At 32.8% G+C, this 18983-nt stretch overlaps 2 protein-coding genes across 3 annotated transcripts; one reads left to right on the plus strand and one right to left on the minus strand.

The window, feature by feature from the left end:
- Window positions 1-203: 203 nt before the first annotated feature.
- Window positions 204-3542, plus strand: LOC7474864 (protein transport protein SEC13 homolog B). 2 transcript variants are annotated; one of them, XM_052447632.1, is made up of 3 exons: window positions 204-429; window positions 565-589; window positions 2401-3542. In XM_052447632.1, exon 3 carries the CDS (start codon window positions 2427-2429, stop codon window positions 3330-3332), a length of 906 nt encoding a protein of 301 aa, XP_052303592.1. In that variant the 5' UTR covers window positions 204-429; window positions 565-589; window positions 2401-2426; the 3' UTR covers window positions 3333-3542. The 2 variants fall into 2 exon arrangements, with proteins under 2 accessions (XP_052303592.1, XP_006374503.1); XM_006374441.3 differs by lacking the exons at window positions 204-429; window positions 565-589 and adding an exon at window positions 1864-1928.
- Window positions 3543-11439: 7897 nt separating this feature from the next.
- LOC7474865 (transcription factor MYB1R1) lies at window positions 11440-13722 on the minus strand. The gene is made up of 3 exons (XM_002322102.4): window positions 13241-13722; window positions 12761-12969; window positions 11440-12138 (listed from the first exon to the last, which is right to left on the minus strand). Exons 1-3 carry the CDS (start codon window positions 13530-13532, stop codon window positions 11683-11685), a joined length of 957 nt encoding a protein of 318 aa, XP_002322138.1. The 5' UTR covers window positions 13533-13722; the 3' UTR covers window positions 11440-11682.
- Between the last annotated feature and the right edge of the window lie 5261 nt (window positions 13723-18983).

The raw sequence follows: 18983 nt of genomic DNA on the forward strand, positions 1-18983 counted from the left end.
AAACTGATTAATCAAGAAAACTAAAAAAAACCGGTAAAAAATTAATTGAAAAAACCGAATCAAAATGAAAAACTAATTAAACTAATTTTTAAAACTATAAAATCTTATCGGTTCGGTTTAGTTTTGGTTTTACAGCTAAAACCAGTGAACCAAACCAAATCAAACCAACACCTTTCAATCCTACAGTTAACCTCACCCTCATGACGTTACACGAAAAGTCACCGCCCATACAAGAGACTGTTTTTTGCCCTCTTCCTTTCCCTTTCAATTTTCATCCCCTCTGCCCCTGCATCTGTCTCTTCTCTAGCCGAACAAAAACCCACATCTACATCCTTCACTTCTGCGCAAGCCGTTGCGAATCTTGCGATCCTCCTCCTCTATTCTCGCATCACAAGGAGAGGGCTCCTCCATTAGAGAAAAGACGGCAAGGTAAAGTTTATCCCGATGTTAATTCTGGCCTTCGTGTGCTTGTAGCATTTGTTTCAAACTTTCATACTTCTTTGGCCTTCCTATTACTACTTCCTCGCTCTCACCTCTGCTTCTCCTTTTTCTATCCTCTTGCAGCTAGGGTTTCTGCATCTTTCTTCAGGTTCGTCCCCCTCTCCACCGCCCTCTCTCCTTTCTCTTGTTTCAGTCATGCCTTTTGTCTTATTCGATTTTCTCCGACACATCATCACTAGTACTACTGATGCTCTGTTGATTTGTGTTGATAGAGTTCTTGATTGCTTTGTTTAGCATTGTTAACTTTAATGTGGTTTTGATCTGTATTATCAGCTATCAATCTGTTTTATCTTGATTGCTAGTGCCTTTTATTTGCCTTGAAGATTCATATACGAAGATCTATTAGCTTATAATTCATCTATATGATTTTAGCATTTTGTTGCTGTTTTATGGATAGACTTGAGTTGGTAGAAGCTTGTTCAACTATCAATTCTGGCAGTATGGCTGATGTAGTGGGACAATGGATAGGTTACAAAGTTCGCTGCAATGTGAAATCATGGTTGTCGGGTGTTATGTTAGCTTTATAATAAGTTCAAGTTTACTGTTGATTTTGTTAGCTTCATGATTTATTGAATTTTTAGACATTGATTGCTCTGTTCAGTTTAAATTATTGTGTGTTTTTGCAAAACCTTTTCCATGGAAATATTCGATTTTCATGTATGATCTGCTATAAACCATTGGTCCATTACAGTGTAATTATATGAACCAAACATGATGCTGAACTTCTGCTTGATTCACCAGAAGGCTTTTTTCTTGCTTTTGCATCAACTGGCAGAAATGAATAGTGGGCAATTGGGCAGAATAGTGGGCTTTTTTCTTGCTTTTGCAATTGGAAATAATTCAGATACTGCTAATTAAAAATGCAATCCAAATAATTTCATAAAAAGAAAAGAATGAATAAAATCACCATCCACATGGGAAGGATATATGTATGTGTGTGTAATCGAAGAAGAAAAATTTCAGATACTGCTAATTCACTAATGCAACTAAGCAAAACAGATCAGACTTAGATCAAATTAATAATAAACACAAAAATCTGATCGAAAGTTTCAAAATTCAAAACTACCAAAATCACATCTCAGAAACCCTAATCTTAGAAATAGATTTGCAGATTTCACAAAAAAACACGATAAATCCACCAATGAAACGGAATCAGTTGAGCTTAATAATTCTCGATAATCAATAAATAAAAACGAATGAAACATGGATGAATAAATAAAAGGATTGATTAGATCTGAACCAATAATTACTAGTTGCATAACGTACAAACAAATCCAATTGTGTGTTCGAGATTCAGACCTGCGGATGATCGATCTCAAAACGATGCTGTTATTGGATCGAAGGAGCTCTGCATGTCACAAATAAATTCATTTTGTAGAACTCCTTCGATCCAATAACGACATCATTTTGATATCGATCATCCGCAGGTCTGAATCTTGAACACACAATTGGATTTGTTTGTACGTTATGCAGTTAGTAATTGTTGGTTCAGATCTAATCAATCCTTTTATTTATTCATCCATGTTTCATTCGTTTTTCTTTATTGATTATCGAGAATTATTAAGCTCAACTGATTCCGTTTCATTGGTGGATTTATCATGTTTTTTCGTGAAATCTATTTCTAAGATTAGGGTTTTTGAGATGTGATTTTGGTAATTTTGAAACTTTCGATCAGATTTTTGTGTTTATTATTAATTTGATCTAAATCTGTTTTGCTTAGTTGTATTAGTGAATTAGCAGTATCTGAATTTTTTCTTCTTCGATTAGGTATACATATATCCTTCCCATGTGGATGGTGATTTTATTCATTCTTTTCCTTTTATGAAATTATTTGGATTGCATTTTTTGGGCAACGAACAACAAAATTTTGCTTGACTCTTTTTTGGGTTTTCTTGGTAGGAGAAAAGAACAGTTTTGATTACAAAATGCCTTCTCAAAAAATTGAAACTGGTCATGAGGACACTGTCCATGATGTGGCAATGGATTACTATGGAAAGCGGATTGCAACTGCCTCATCGGATCATTCAATCAAAATAATTGGGGTTAACAACAATACTTCTCAACATCTTGCAAATCTGACCGGGCACCAAGGCCCAGTTTGGCAAGTAGCATGGGCTCACCCGAAATTTGGTTCTTTACTTGCTTCTTGCTCTTATGATGGCCGAGTCATAATATGGAAGGAGGGTAATCAGAATGACTGGACCCAGGCTCATGTTTTTGAGGATCACAAATCATCTGTCAATTCCATTGCTTGGGCACCTCATGAACTGGGGCTTTCTTTGGCATGTGGTTCATCTGATGGGAATATTTCTGTTTTTACTGCTCGTGCTGATGGCAACTGGGACACATCAAGGATTGATCAAGCTCACCCGGTTGGTGTAACCTCTGTTTCATGGGCTCCATCCACTGCACCTGGTGCCCTTGTTGGTTCTGGTTTGCTTGACCCTGTGCAGAAGCTTTGTTCAGGTGGCTGTGATAATACTGTCAAAGTGTGGAAACTTTACAACGGGAACTGGAAGCTGGACTGTTTTCCAGCTCTCAACATGCATACTGATTGGGTGAGGGATGTTGCTTGGGCACCCAACTTGGGCCTTCCCAAATCTACCATTGCTAGTGTCTCACAGGATGGGAAGGTTATTATATGGACTGTGGCGAAGGAAGGTGATCAATGGGAAGGTAAGGTTTTACATGACTTCAAGGCTCCTGTCTGGAGGGTCTCCTGGTCCCTAACTGGAAACATACTGGCTGTTGCTGATGGGAACAACAATGTCACGTTGTGGAAAGAAGCTGTAGATGGGGAATGGCAACAGGTGACAACTGTTGATGCCTAGGACTTGTGATCTTAAAGCTTTTACTTGTAAAGCTAGATCGTGCTTTGATTCCATGATAATCCAATGCTTTGGAGCTCTTATCCCTTTAACACCTCTCCCCACCCCTGAACATTTATTCTATATTTTTTATTATTGTGTTCGATAATTCTGGATGCCGATTTTTGAACTTAAGTCTCGATTATTATGTGCAATTGGTAACATTTTTTCTTACTTGGATGCATGGAATATCACTGTTTGGTTATTATTTTCTCTTGCTAGATGGATATCTTGACAACATTGTTGGAAGAGTATTATTTTATTGCTGTTCCCCTTCGTTCACCTATACATTTGCTACTTCATTTTGGCCATATGTTTGATTAGCCAGAATTTGACACCATGTTACGATTTTCGCGTAGTAAATTTGTTTTGTAAAAAATAGTTAAGAGGTAGAAACCAAAGCTGAGGATTGTGATGATATTCTTGTTCAAGGTTCTTGAGTAATGTCAAATGGACTTGTATATTGATACAGATGGCTGATCTATAAGTGTGATGGTTATTTGGGTCACTCACTTGTGTATGAACCATAACCAGAGTTTGGGTTTTAATGGATCATCCAACAGTTTTAGATGTACAGTTGTTTGTCTATGGTAGGGGTGTTAAAAAAACCGATTAATATAAAATAAAAAAAAACTGATTAAAAATTAACCGAGAAAACCGAACCGAAATGAAAAACTGATTAAACTGATTTTTAAAACCATAAATTTTAATAGGTCTGGTTCCGTTTTGATTTTGAACCAGAAACCGAAACAAATTGAACTGGACCAACAAAAAGCCAAAAGTTGAAAAAACCTGTGAGGAATAAATAGTTAAATTCTAACCTAACCCAAACAATTAACATCACCTCCATGCCCCTCACAAAAAGCCGCCGCCGCCGCCTTACCCCAGAGAAATTTTCAATCTTCCTCTCAATTAATTCTCAATCTTCCTTTCCCAATTTCTCTTTCAATTTTCAACTGCTCTGTCGTCTGTGTTTGTCTCCATCTAAATTCTAGCCAAACACAAACCCACATCTCCATCTCCCTAGCTTTTCCTTTCCTTCCTTTCCCTTTCAATTTTCCTCCACTTTGCCCCCTGCATCTGTCTCTTCTCTAGTCGAACAAAAACTCACATCTTCATCTCCTTGGCTTCTCTCTTCACTTTTGAACAAAAATCCAAACAAAACAGAACCCACAATAACCAAAAGCTGCTTCTGTACAAGCTAGTTGGTTTCCTTCCATTACTAATGTTTTGAATGAGTCACATGGGAGAAGAAGAATGAAGAGATTATTGCCAAGGTCACAAACTGGAGCACTGGGAACAACACCTTTCTCTGAGGAGCCCACAACATACTCCTTTGAAGAGCCTTCTGGGCAAGGCAAGCATGAAAACAAAATCCAAGCCACTAAATGCTAAGAAAATCCCAGTTGAAAAGGATGGCCTCGCAGCTAAAGATAACGGTGCTTTGCTTAAAAAAATTCAAAAAAACCCATTAATTTGATAATCAGGTTTCCCAGTTTTTAAGCAAAAAAACTGAATTTAATGGAACCAAACTGGTTCGGTTTGAATCGGAATTTGGTTCAGTTTGGTTTGAATTTTCAAAAATTTAAGTTGCTTGGTTCGGTTGGTTTTTGTGGTTCAAACCGAACCGAACTGAACCGTGAACAGGCCTAGACCTTACAATGTCTAATAAAATGGTTTAGTTTAATTATATAATAAAAAAAACAATGACAGTAAATGTATTGAATTTAAAGAAAAAAAGTGATAATAATGACTTAAAAATAATGATTGCTAATAAATAAATAAATAAATTATGAAGCTGAATTTCAAGATAACTAAATGTTAAAAAACAAGATAAAAAAATAAAAAATAACACCAAAAAAAGCTCTAAATTAATTTGAGTCAGCATTACAAACTCATGACTCAGGTAATGAGGTCGAGCCATCCTCATAAAAAACAAATAAAAAAATAAAGAAGCTCAATCTTTAATAAATCCAATGTTGAAGGCTGAAATTGAAAAAAGATCGGTGTAAAACAAATAATTAATGGCAATCCAGCCTAACATTTCATATTCGTGACTCGGGATCACCACATTGAAAAAAACTACGAAGCTCAATTCTTAAGCAATCTAATGTTGAAGGCTGAAATTGAAAAAAGATCAGTGTAAAACAAATAATTAATGGCAATCCAGCCTAACATTTCATATTCGTGACTCGGGATCATCACATTGAAAAAAACTACGAAGCTCAATTCTTAAGCAATCTAATGTTAAAGGATAAAATTAAAAAAAAAATAATTAAAAAAAAGGATCTAAAGGGAAAAAAAATAGATTAAAAGAATGAGGAACAAATTTGACATAAGAGCAAAATAAAATACAATGATATAAAAGCCCAAAACCAATCTGAGTTAGCATGGAAAATTCACGGAAAACTCATGATCTGGATCATGAGGTCTGGTTTTACTCATAAAAAAACCAAAAATAATAAGGAAGCTTAGTTTTCAATAAACTCAATGTTGAAGGATGATATTGAAAAAACAATAGTGTAAAAAATATTTTAAAAAAATTTCAATGTCAATATAGGTTAACATTTTATATTCATGACATGTCATAAAACCTGGATCACCACACTGAAAACAATTACGAAGCTCAATTCTTAATAAATTTAATGCGGAAGCATGAAATTGAATAAAGAAAACCAATTTCAAAAAACAAACCATGGAGAAAAAAAATAATTAAAAGAATAAGGATCAAATTTGACATAAAAATAAAATGATGAGCGTTGAGATTGAAAAAAATAATAATTAAAAAAAGGATTTAAAGAAAATAAATAGTAATGAAAAGAATAAGTATAAAAATTGATATAAAAATTAAATAGAACCAAATGGTAATGGATGAAAATGAAAAAAAAAAACAAAAAAAAGAGTTAAAAAAATAAAAAGCAATAAAAAGAATGAAGACTATAATTGAAATAAAAAAACAATTTGAGGACAACTTTTAATTTTAGTTGGTTCAACATGATTATCGAGGAAAGAAGAGAAAAAAGAGAGGGGAAAAAAATTCAATATCAGCAAAACCACCATGACTCACCGCACACTCGCTGCCTTATAGAATTTGTCGACACTCGACATTTCAAATGACATGGCAGCCAGAGATATTTGGCTATTATAAGATGCACCTAAAGAAACATCAATCAATCAATAATAGAAAATTATATGGAACTAAAAAAAATAAATAAAACAAAGTTTTAGACCAAACCGTAATAACCTAAAAGAGTAGGACCAAATTAAGAAAAATAAATTAAGGGACCAAATGGAAATTTTGTGTACCTTTTTGAAAAGTTTGTATTTTTATATTAATTTTGATCCTTCATCTTTCATTATTTTTTAATAATAACCTAAAACTCTATTTTGTAAATTTGATCTTTAATTTAATATTGGAATGTTGTATTTCAATATATTTAAGTGCATAGTAGCCTAGCATTGATCATTTGCTTTCTATTTTTCTATTATTGATTGATTGATTGATGACTAATGCTAATTATTATCATGATTTCAATCTCCATAATACAACTCCATGCTCAGTATATGCATCTGTGGGTGTACAGACTAAGGATCTATATGGTATGATATTACTGTGTTATGTTGTTATATTGCATTGTAATGTGTTGTGGAGTAAAAATAATATTTAATAAATAATTAAAAACAGATAGTACTTTTATTATCTGAGAAATTTGTGGATGATTTGCATTATGGATATGATTATAGGAGTTTTTTCTATTGAGTTTTTATTTTCCAAGAGAATTCATAGGTTTGTGTTGATCTTGTAAATTGCAAGGAAAGAAAATTTAGATTGAATCTTTTTATTGCATTTAACACATTGGTTCCTGTTCAGTGTAAGAAATTTCATAAAGACAAAAGTCATTGCTAAAGAATCTGAACAATAGGCATCTAGAATTATTTCTCTGTAAATTTTGCTAACAAACACTTTGTCTTAGATGATATGAGGAGTTATTTCTTTTGAATAAAGACAAATGATGGAGATTTTTGTGTCACGCATGATGTTAATTGGCAAATCTATCTCTTAGATCGAGGGGTTTTTAAGATGTATTAGGGATTGTAAAATTATAATTTTGAAGGGTTGCTACCTAGTATCATGGTTATTAGAAAATTTATTGGCCCGCAAGAGTCTGGATAAGGAGACTAGTTGTGCATGGAAAATATGCATCACCCCTAGTGCACTATACGTGTGATAAACTATATTGATAATCGATTGTTTTATTAAATCATATTTTTATTTGTTGATCTGTCTAAGACTTAGGACATATCCTCTTCGGTAAAGAGGTCTATGCCTTATTAGATTAAAACATAATTATTTTAAAGCTCAAATTCAATGTTATATTTATTCATACTTTGTATCATTAATACTCGAGTATATATTTTACAATGTAATTTATACCCTCAAATATTAAATTTTACATTTAGTTCCTAACATTTATCTTTATTAATTTATTTAATTTAATATTGTAAATATGCATTACATCATAAAATTCATACCCTGAATATTAATTAAACAAATTAACTTTTGTGGTGTTTTTAAATTTTTAACAAAATCCTAATGAATAATCATAAACTGGTTATGATGTTCATTGATTGATTTTTGTATTTCTCAAAATATGATGAAAATACAAATTTTATTTTTATAAAATATGCATGATTTTTTTTTAGAATTTGATTGTGTGCACATAAATAAAACATATTTTTTGAATAAGGAATTGTTTTTGTATTTTTTCAAATTCTGAAGAAAAGTATGTATTTTTAATACTAAGTCAGTATTTTATAGTGTAAATTTACAGCTCAAATATTAAATGAAAAGATTGGAAAACACACAATGGACTCATAAATAAATTTAAAAGTCTTTGAATTTTTTTAGAATTTTTAGAAATCATTTGAGATCTGTTCACTAAAAAAACAAAAAGGGCGAAAGTTAACATTGCTGGAAAATCAGTAGGGCGTGTTTGTCAAACACACCCTTAACTAAAAATCATAGGCTTAAAAATACCTTAAGACCGTGTTCGGCAAACACGCTTTAAGAACAAAATATCGCGTTTTTTTTCTTTGATAAAAATTGAACTTGCCAAACCTCACCTTAAGCTAATAGACTCAACCCAGCCACGTGGGCTGAGCTTCCTGACTCAAAGCACAAGCCTAAAAACACAATCTAAAAATATAAACAAAAAAATAAAAAATCAAATGAGGTTTATTTTTTTTTTTTTGCTTGAATCTCTTCAAGAACAGTGAAAAACAACATGAAAAACCCAGAAGCGTGGATTTTAATTTAGACAAGATTATGTCAAATTAATTAAAAGCACAAAGACATGTAAAAACATTATTAAAACAAGAATATGAAGTTGGATCATCACAATGAACACTCAATCATCACGATTAATTAATTTTGTCCAAAAAATAAAATGAAAGAACTGAAGATTAAATGCCATGATTTCGATGTTTTTAAGCTATTAAGACCCTAGATTAATGATCATCAAGGATGCACACATATGTAAGAACCAATAAATAATTAAAAAGACATATAAATTAAGGACATAAGGCAATCTTCAACTTACAAACACCAAACCTAGAAAGCATAAAAACCTAGACACGACAATAAACCTAAACCCATAAAAAGGCATAAAGAGCCTAGAAAACGGTTTGGACCTAGTAACCAAAGCTTAATTATGCTTAACGTAAATTGCTTGAACCATCAAAACAATAAGAAATAAAAAAAATCAATGGTAAAAAACAAGCAAAACCAAATAATGACAGCAAACCCAAAATGTATCTCTCTGCGTATAAACAATGTTTTGTTGATTAAATTCATTGTTCCTAAGTTCAAACATCATACTTACAACTTCAAAAAATTCAGTAAACTAATATAAAATAGCTTAAACCATAATAACATCAATACTTAACATATCTAGCCATGACTTCAAAAATATTTAACTAAATACTCAAACATATAAAACAACATTATGCATTATCATATATCATTCTATTATCATATTCTAGCACATCAAAATAAGGCAATTAAATAGTACTTGATCATATACAAGTTATATTCAAAGCATGCTTAAACATCTCAAAACAAAATCATGGCTTTTAAACTAGGAAATGATTTCAAAGGAAGCTTAAAAAATATTTGAGTAGGAATTTAAAAGGCAAAATAAAAGGGGAAGGGGTGTGCATTGAATTACACCCTCTCATCAAAGCTAAAAACATACATTGTCTAATAATAATGTCTCTTAACTAGGGATTACTAATGTCTCTTAACTAGGGATTTCTAAACTAACTTTTGACTTGTAATGGTGGCTTATTAAGGGTTTTATGTTGTTTTTCTTGGCTTGTTAATGGTTTGGCTAAAGATTTTCGGGTTTGGCAGTGTAAGGATATGTGTTTTCCAGGTTCCTCCTCCCTCTTTCCATGGCCTTTAGCATGGGTTTTTAAGGGGCAATGAGTATCATCCAGAGACCATGAACTGGAAAATTAATTCTTAAACTTAATCAAACATTTAACTATGCTAGTGATTAAATCAAATTAGCCTATTAAAAATTTAATTAAGTCTTTAGACTTAATGTTTATGCAAATTCATTTGATATTCATTTAAGTTAACTTTAAATTTACATTGTCTTTCAATCTTAAGTCCTTTAAGATACAATTGAGTTTTCAATTTTGTCCAAGATTCCAGTTTGGTTCCTCCATGCGTTTAATTCTCTTTTCAGCCAGTTCTTGCCAACTAAGTTACTGATCCTTTTATATTTTTTTCATTTTCATTTTATTTTTAGAAAGAAAGGGACGATTTCATGGGAAATCCAAAATTAGATTATAAAAGAGATTATAGTTTAAATTATGATTTCACAAATCAACTAGACAACTTAATACCTTAAAAAGTAGGTATTCATATGAAAAGGGATATGGAGTCTTTTTTTTTTTAAAAAAAAAAAAAACAGCAAGAGAGATGGAGTCCAATCTTTTATCCAAGAATCATGAAATGTTTTCTTTCTAGATTATATGTTTCAATTATTATGATATTATTGTCAAGTATTAGTATTAACAATTCCACTTTGCCTGGATAGTTGGGTAAATAAAGATTAATTTTATTGGCGTTTTTTTTCTTCTTTCAATTATATAGCTAAGCAAGAGAGATTCAATGTGAACAAGGCATTATATATTGGGTTTGTGATACAAAGTGGACTCTTAGCTGATATCTACATAAATTAACAATGTAAATACCCAACAAAAGATAGCAACTTACAAACCTATCACCAAAAAAAACCATCTTAAGCCTTAGAAAAGATAACATATTCATTGACAATGCAAGCAAAGTAGGGCATGTGCTAGTGTAGGAATGGAAAAAGAACATGCAATGGTAGCCTATTTACAAAATCTTGTCTATTAAAAAGACAACAAGAGAGAATGTTTAAAATGAATTCATGCAAAATTAGTATAATTCTATGGAAAGCAAAGAATTTTTCTGTGATTCCCTAATCCTAGTCTAATACCCATCTATAAGATCATGTATGCTTCCTAGACTGACAAGTAATTTGTAATCTTTCTTAGCCTATCCTTTTAATGGCGTAGAATTGTATGTTTCAGAAGGTTTTTTACCTTTTTATTGAAAATGAGAAATTCTAACAAAACTTGCCTCTTGGCCTGCATGGAAACATCAAAAAAGCTAATTAAAAAATAAATATTCTCTCGCAAGAAATGATAATTCCCAGAAGATGACTAAATTTAACACCCAATAAATGCTAAGAAGCAGCAGCACAACATGCACACATCTGAATTCTCAGATAAAGCGTGCCCTGTCCCGTCCCGAGGCATCAAATACTACAGCGAACAACCACCCTTGATCCACTAGCAAGGACCACATCCATTCAATCCATGTTCGTCGAGCCACTGTGTGCCCACTCACACCAATAATAATAATAAAAACAAAAGGAGCATCCCCACCACCACCCCAACTTGATTTTTTGGGCCATAAAGCAATGGAAACCACACCATTTGTGGTTGAGAGGAGCAAATCAAGAGATATCAGAAATGAACAGAAGTGCTGGCTTATTTATTTCCAGTCATGTCAAGCTCGTACTAGCTAAAAACAGTCACAGAACCAAGAGGAATCTATCCAAAAGATAATAATAGCATAAACCAACAAAATAACCTACTCCTTTTCAGGTCTGTACATTAGCAAAAGATAAAAATCTCAGTCACCTAATTTAACCTTATCTTATCTACCCTATTTCTTCTGATTAATTATGAACCAGCCCTCCCTTGTTATCCTTCCTCAAGCAACAGTGATGGTGTTATCCCCATTTTTCATACTTGACATCGCCTGGAAAGCTGAAGACCTTGATGTTGATTCCCTCTGAACAAATGGTGAAGACAGTTTGAGGGACAGTGATGATGAATCAGCAGTTGGCTTCAGATTTAAGTTAAGATCAGGCATTGCTGGAGTACAAACAGCTGGAACGACGGCAACTGGGCGGACTAGATTTGTTGAGTGGTTAATGAATTGATGGCCTTGTCCAAGTGATTGGCTCTCCATCATTGGGTTCTCAATTTGGAGAGGCAGCACAGAGGGGTTGACAGTTCTTATAGGGATCGACGGCACCCCAGAGAAATTGGTGATGCTGTTGGCTTGCAGTGGTGGAGGTGGCAGTGGATTTGACGGAGATGCGTGGTTGTTGATATTGCTGTCCTGGCGATGAGCTTGCTGCTCTTCCTTTGGCAATGAAGTCAACTGATAAAAGTAAAAACCAAGACGATGCTCAAAGCTTTTTACCAATTGCTTGGAGAAGAAAACAAGGGACATAGAACAAAATGTATGATTGTAAAGAAAAAAACAACTGATAGTAACAACTGGTACAATTACCTGGGCAACATCAAAGTCAATAGTTTCAGTTCTAAGGAAAAAAAAAATGATCACTTTCATATCAGTATTGCTTTTCCTTGTTGATCTCAACAACCAAGAAAATATTTTATAAGAAACTAATAAAATTTTACACAAATAATGTCAAGGCATAAGCATTCTTAAATTCTTCTTTTTCCCGGTGCTGTTGATATCTACAACTGACTTGGATTAAGACCTCCAATCAACCAAATCCATATTCAATTATTCATCTCGATTAGAATCAAAATTGTCTGGTTTAAGAAATCAAACACAAACCAGATTGATACACAAAGCCTTAAAAATTCAGTGAATAAAAAATTAAGAGATTCAAGATTAGGATTGATATCAAGTTTCTATGATTTAAAAAATCTAAACAAACCAACTCAATACACAAAGGCTTAGAACAATTCAGTTGATGACAAAGCACAATAGCATGTATGGGATGGGATGGGATGTGATGCGATGTTGCTACCGTATCGGCGGTGATATCAAAGAGACTAGTCCGGCGGCGGCGGCGATTGACATTATTGAGGCGGAGAAAATGCTTCTGAGCATGACTAGCAACCTGAGTTGGATTTCGAGTCTTGACAAAATTGCGAGAAATTCCTCTCCAATCTCCTTTTCCCACTTTCTGCAATCCAAAAAGGAATCTCCTGTGCTCCTCCTCTGTCCATGGCACTCCTGTTTCACAATCCACACGATCACAAAAAACACCCCAAACAATCCTTTTCTTTTTACCCAAACAAACAAAACAGCAGAAATATTAATTAATCTGCGTATCTAAAGGTATCCAGCAAATCCCAATTAATTAGACACACCAACGCAAATCAAGGATTAAAAGAGTGATTAATCAGAGAACAAAACACAAATCTCAGATCAACCAATAAAAAAGTTTTTGTAGTTTAGTATCACACAACCCACACGCAGACTATCAAAAAGATCAAAAAGAAACCTCGCTTTCTTTCACTACGTCTTCCAGAGGCAGGAGAAGAGCGGTGAACGGTGTCATCTGCAGACATATAACCAGAAACAGCAGCACCAGCATCCTCCTCCTCATTATTATTATCATTGTTCGTATTAGGCGTCATCTCCTTGTAATACTGATACTCGGTTACATTATTCAAACTTACATTCCTCCTAAAGTTATCAACCACCACTCTGACCCCAAACAACCTGATCTCTTTCGGCTTCGTCTCCGCCGCTCCTTCACCACCGCTAACGGTGGAGCTACTCCCGGTCACCATCTCTAAATCTAAGCGAAAACAAAAACGTCAACAGCTTTTCTCTTCTTTCCTGGTAGCTAAACAAGACAGAGTGAATCCAACAAGTGGTGAGGGGTTGAGAAGGAGCCCATGTGTATGCTTGTTATATAGGACATATTTTTCAAAACCGAGGCTATGGGAAGCGTGCCACTTGTTTTTTCCTGTTTTATTCTTGGAAAACAAAATAATAATAATAAAAAAGGAAATAGGAAAAAGCTCGCGAGGTTTTCTCGTTGTTATCTTTGATCTGATCTGATCTGATCTGATGATGATGATGATGTGCGATATGGATTTTAGGCTAGGTTTCGGAGTGTTTAAGAATCTGATGTTAAATCTTCTTCTCCTTTTTTTTTTTCCTTCTCTCGATATATTTAATGATTTAATTAGGGCTCGTTTCCTCTCTTTTTTTTGTTGGTATTTAATGATTTAATTAATTAATTAATTAATTATCCGTCAGAATCGGAAATAAAAGTGGTTTAATTTGTCATCAACAATTTTGTCTCAAATATTTGTTTCCTTAATTTCTTATCTAAAATATATTCTGTTGATTTTTTCAGGAAAAAAAAGAAGGAAATATATTCTTTTGAATTTTCTATTTCAAATTATATTACTTGCACGACAAGAATCAGAATAGATATAACTTTGATGACTCTCACGTGGGAATATTTATCTCCCACACAGGGCAAAAAAAGAGAGGAAAGCAGCTAGATTTTGTGCAAGGTTCTAAAACATTATCAGGAAAATCTGGTTTCTTGTTTTATAGAAATAGAATTGTATGTGTGTTTAAACAGTGTTCCTAAATAATCTGAATTTTTTTTTCTATGATTTTTTTTTTATGTGTTAATATAAAAAATTATTTAAAAAATAAAAAATATATTATTTTAATATATTCTCAAATAAAAATCACTTTAAAAAACATATTGGAACACCCAAATTATATTTTTTTATTATTTTATTTATTTTATTTTGTTTTTGCAGTCTTCTTAATTGCCTTGAATTTTATATCCTATTGTTTTATTTTATTGGAGGCCCAATGGATCTTTGGCCATGTAATAATGGTTTGGTGAGAGTCCTTTCCATATAAGATTTTTTCTCAAAGGAATATAAATTCTTAAATTGAGGCTTGGCTAGCTTGTATAACAAGAGTATTTTGTTTTTTTTTTAAATAAAATATTATTTTAATAGTTTAATATTGTGATAAAAGTTATTTTTTAAAATATTAAAATAATATTTTTTTATTTTTTAAAATTTATTTTTAAATTCGACATATCCAACGATATAAAAATATAAAAATATTAATTTAAAATAAATCGATGATAATAAAATTTAATTCAAGATTTATTTTGAAGACGCGAAACAAGATGTAAATCACGACAACATTGACCAAATAAAAAACTTTGAGAATTTATTAAAATAAATCAACGGAGGTCGGTAGCTTGGCTTCCTTGAAGGAACCAAGGAGACTAGAGGCAGTAAAATGGAAGTCTTTCTTTACAATATATTTCCATCAGAGACCATTTCGTAGTTACTCTGCTGCCTATTTCATAGTACGGACTACGGGCTGCCTGGAACCCCGAGTTCACGTAGTCTTCACTTCACATAATGAAAGTGAAGAGACGATGCACGCACATGGTGTCCTGCTGGAGGGATTTCGAGGAAATATATAAATATCTCATCCAACTAGTCAACCTAATATTGTCTGTGCCACTTGACCTTTTTTTCTTAAAAAAAACCCATTTCTTTACTATATATTAATTAGGCATTCTTCAAGATGATCCAAATGGGCAGCATCTTCTTGATTCACCGGATTTTCCACGTAAAAACAAGATGCCAGCCCTGCCCTTTCACAGACCATGCTTTCTTGTAAAAGCACCCTCCAAGAGTGAGGTCAATATTGGTTGAGTAAGAATATGTTGATGGGTCTTTCCATCTTCTTTCCCTCCTGTCGTCGGAGGAGATCATGGGGGCGTGTGGACCATGCATGAGGCATCGCACATCCACTTTCCATCCAATTTGAGAGGAAAGAGGAGGATTGTTTAGCTTACTGCTAACATGGGATTTCTCCTTTGTACAAATTAACACCTTTCATGGTGGGTTGTCTTGGGAGGATAAGCCAAGATAACGTTTGGTGGTGGGGTTCCACTGTCACTTCTGTGTTTCCATCTCCCAGCCATTTAATTTGACTTTTATAGCCCAGTTGCCTTTACATTCTCCAATTCCTCGATCGTTGAGAGAAGGAAAGCCTCCTCCTCTTCCTCTGCTTCATTAATCTTTAGGAATCTTGGGTGTCTTTATCACATTTAGCCTTACCTAAAATAAGTAGTCATGTCAAAAAGATGAGCTTGGGAGGAGAATTATGCTCTCAATATCACCGTCGAAGCTGCCAGCCACTTGTTTTCCCACTCTTGCAAATAAACCAATTAGCTAGATTGCTTTACATAATAAGCACGGCAGAGGTGAATAACATTGCACCGCACCATTTCCATCATGAGCTAGCTAGGGCTAGCTATTCATGTGAGAACAACTTGCATGCATCATAATCTTATTATCTTTGACCTCTTACATGGTAATACTGTACGATAAAATCATGCTATATAGTGAAAGATCATAAGGACGTGGGACACGGCCTCTGGCACACAAGAACCGTGCAGAAATTACTTAAAACGCGCGCGACAGTGCTCTTTTCCTTTCTCTCTCTCTCTCTGTTTTTTTTTCCCAGAAACAAAATGCACAGAGAATCAGCCACGAAAACTATGCAAGATTCCGCGAAATTACAGAAGCGATAGTGTTTATGACTGGCAAATCCTTGGCTTGGATATTGCGGGCTGCTTCTAGCTGCGTGGTGATCATAGCCTTTTTTGGCCCCCATCATCCATTATATATATTCTTTGTCGTGAGCACTTTTGCGTTTTGAGCATGTGATCCTAAAATTCCTCTCTGGATGAATCTCTGTCCCGAAAGTGTTTCCTTAGTGTCAAAGAAAATGCAAATGAGCCGTCGTCGTCGTCGTCATCATCATCATCATGCTAATGAATGTGAAAAAAGGTCATTGCAATCAGGGAATATAAAAGGTCGACACAGCACGCATTTTTGATCTACAGCCTCGAGACCAATGGGAAATGCAAAACGACGCTTGTTCAATTTACCTCGTACTATTGATAGAGAGGACAAGATGAAAAGGTAAATGAGAGCACCTTTCTTTACCTTTGGTGGGGGCTTTCAATTGACATTGTTAGATTGAAAAGGTCAGCGCACGGCTCCTTCTGGCTAATTCATAGATCGATTTATAATTGTTGTTGTACTGATAATATATACACTATTTAGTGTTTTTATTTTGTCTTTTTTTTCTTAGTTTTTTTTCTTAGTTTTTTTTTTAGTTTTTTTTTCAAATTCATCTCGTGAATTTTCATGATTTTAACTTTCAATGTTAGAGTGGGGCTTTGTATTTTTATTCAATTTTTTTGTTTGAATTTATTCTAGTCTTATATCTTAGATCGTGGATTTGATAAGTTAACTCGGGTTGATTTGGGTTATTTTTTAAGACTGTTTTTTTAATTGATTTTCTTTTCGATTTTATCCTTCAATATTTGGTTGGTTAGAAGTTAAGTTCTGAAGTTTTTTTTTTATTTTCTTTCCATGAGATTATCCCGATTTTATGACTTGAGTCGCGAGTTTAACAGGTTAATCCAGATTGACTTTGTTTATTTTTTTATTTTTTTTATTGAATATTTTCTTAATTGAATTTTATAATTTTTTTTTAAAATAATTACATCGATCATCTTATAGTCCGGTCGTTTTTCACTTTTCATTCATTGTTTGAGAAATTACATTTTATATCCTCAACTTTAATAACCTGTTAACACTTTACATCCTTCCATTTTGGTACAAAGAAATTCAATAAAAAAAATTTGTATTATTTACATGTTTGTATTTATAAAAATGATTAAATTGCCATATTCAACAAAGAAATTTATTGTTATCTTCAATTTAATGATTAAATTGTCCTTAATGTCTTAAAATAGCAAAAATACCATAATTTGACCATTACCAAACAAACCAAAACACACACGGCCAACAACAACCAAGAATTTGCAACACACACATTTGAATTAAATTTAAATCGTATAGTTATGAGTCTTATAACAACAACTTTTTTTAATGTATGGCAAGTTACCATAACGAGCAACAATAAATAGTATTTTATATCATGCCATGATAAATTATACAAAATTATATAATGGTAAACAATGTTTAAAACATGACCAATCATGTTAAACTATGATAAATATGAGATTAGTTGAGCTGTGTACAAGTTGGTCCGGACATCTATATTAATATTTTAAAAAAAACATATGTTAAACAGAAATTATAGAAGAGTTCAACTTGTAATCTTAAAATAGCGACGGAACATGTTATTATCACTGCATTAGCATAAACATCATAAACATAAAATCTAATTTTAATTTAAGGTTTACACAACATTGGCAAACCAGCATAAACAGCAACCTTATTGTTAATTTAAGAAACTGATTTCTACTCCATATCACTCTGCTAATGTTATTCCTTGAAAACAACAAATTAAAGAGATGGTATTCCTTGAATTATTCTATCACATTCTCCAAATTACACGATAATTAAACATGTCAAACCCCCAAATTACACAACAATTAAACATGAAAAAACCCTAAATTTATCGATTAGAGTTGTTATTCACAGTAATCATAACTCATAAATTTAAGGGTTTTCTTGATTTGATACAAAACATGCATAATTAGTATAAAAAATAGCTAAAACATTAGTTAAAACACTTAATATTGTTAATAATCAAGCCATAAACCAATTTGTTAGGGTTTTAGCGCTTTGGGGACACTAAATTTCAATAAAAACATGCATAATTAACTAGTATAAAACAATAGCTAAAACATATGAAAAACACTTAATATTGTCAATAATCAAGCCAGAAACCAAATATTTTAGGGTTTTTAGAGCTTCAGGATTAGCTTTGAATCAATTCAAAATTATTTGATTTTTTGTGAAAATCAAGTGCAAACAAACATTATTTTAACCATTTAACACTATTTAACATAAAATAAACGCACAAACAAACAACAAGGGGTTTATAGCTTAGCAAAGTCGCATGAACGGATTTCAATTAAAAAACTCGTTTGGGAACGCGTTTTTGGTGCTTGTATTTCTTGTAATTAAAAAAAAAAACGCGTTCCCAATCCATTTCATACGTTTTCTTTTTTTATATTGTTGATAAAAAAAACTAATTATAATATTATAAATAATATTATTTTTTTATTCCCTGTAGTAAGTTTCATGAAAATATATCGAAATTAATCAGTGTGAATAAAATTTTCTTATCTCTTTAATTTTTTTTATATTTCCTGATTGAAATGAAAATTGTTTCTTAAAAATGTGCTTTTTCTT

The sequence above is a fragment of the Populus trichocarpa genome, chromosome 15 (assembly GCF_000002775.5).
Source record: "Populus trichocarpa isolate Nisqually-1 chromosome 15, P.trichocarpa_v4.1, whole genome shotgun sequence".
Lineage (NCBI taxonomy): Eukaryota > Viridiplantae > Streptophyta > Magnoliopsida > Malpighiales > Salicaceae > Populus > Populus trichocarpa.

Excerpts from the sequence above, each read along its gene's own strand:
- LOC7474864 (XM_052447632.1), top strand. The coding sequence starts at position 2,427 with ATGCCTTCTCAAAAAATTGAAACTGGTCATGAGGACACTGTCCATGAT.
- LOC7474865 (XM_002322102.4), bottom strand. The coding sequence starts at position 13,532 with ATGGTGACCGGGAGTAGCTCCACCGTTAGCGGTGGTGAAGGAGCGGCG. Across the intron at positions 12,970-13,240 it reads ACGTAGTGAAAGAAAGCGAG|GAGTGCCATGGACAGAGGAG; the intron begins GTTTCTTTTTGA and ends ATTGTGAAACAG. Across the intron at positions 12,139-12,760 it reads TTGATATCACCGCCGATACG|TTGACTTCATTGCCAAAGGA; the intron begins GTAGCAACATCG and ends TACTTTTATCAG.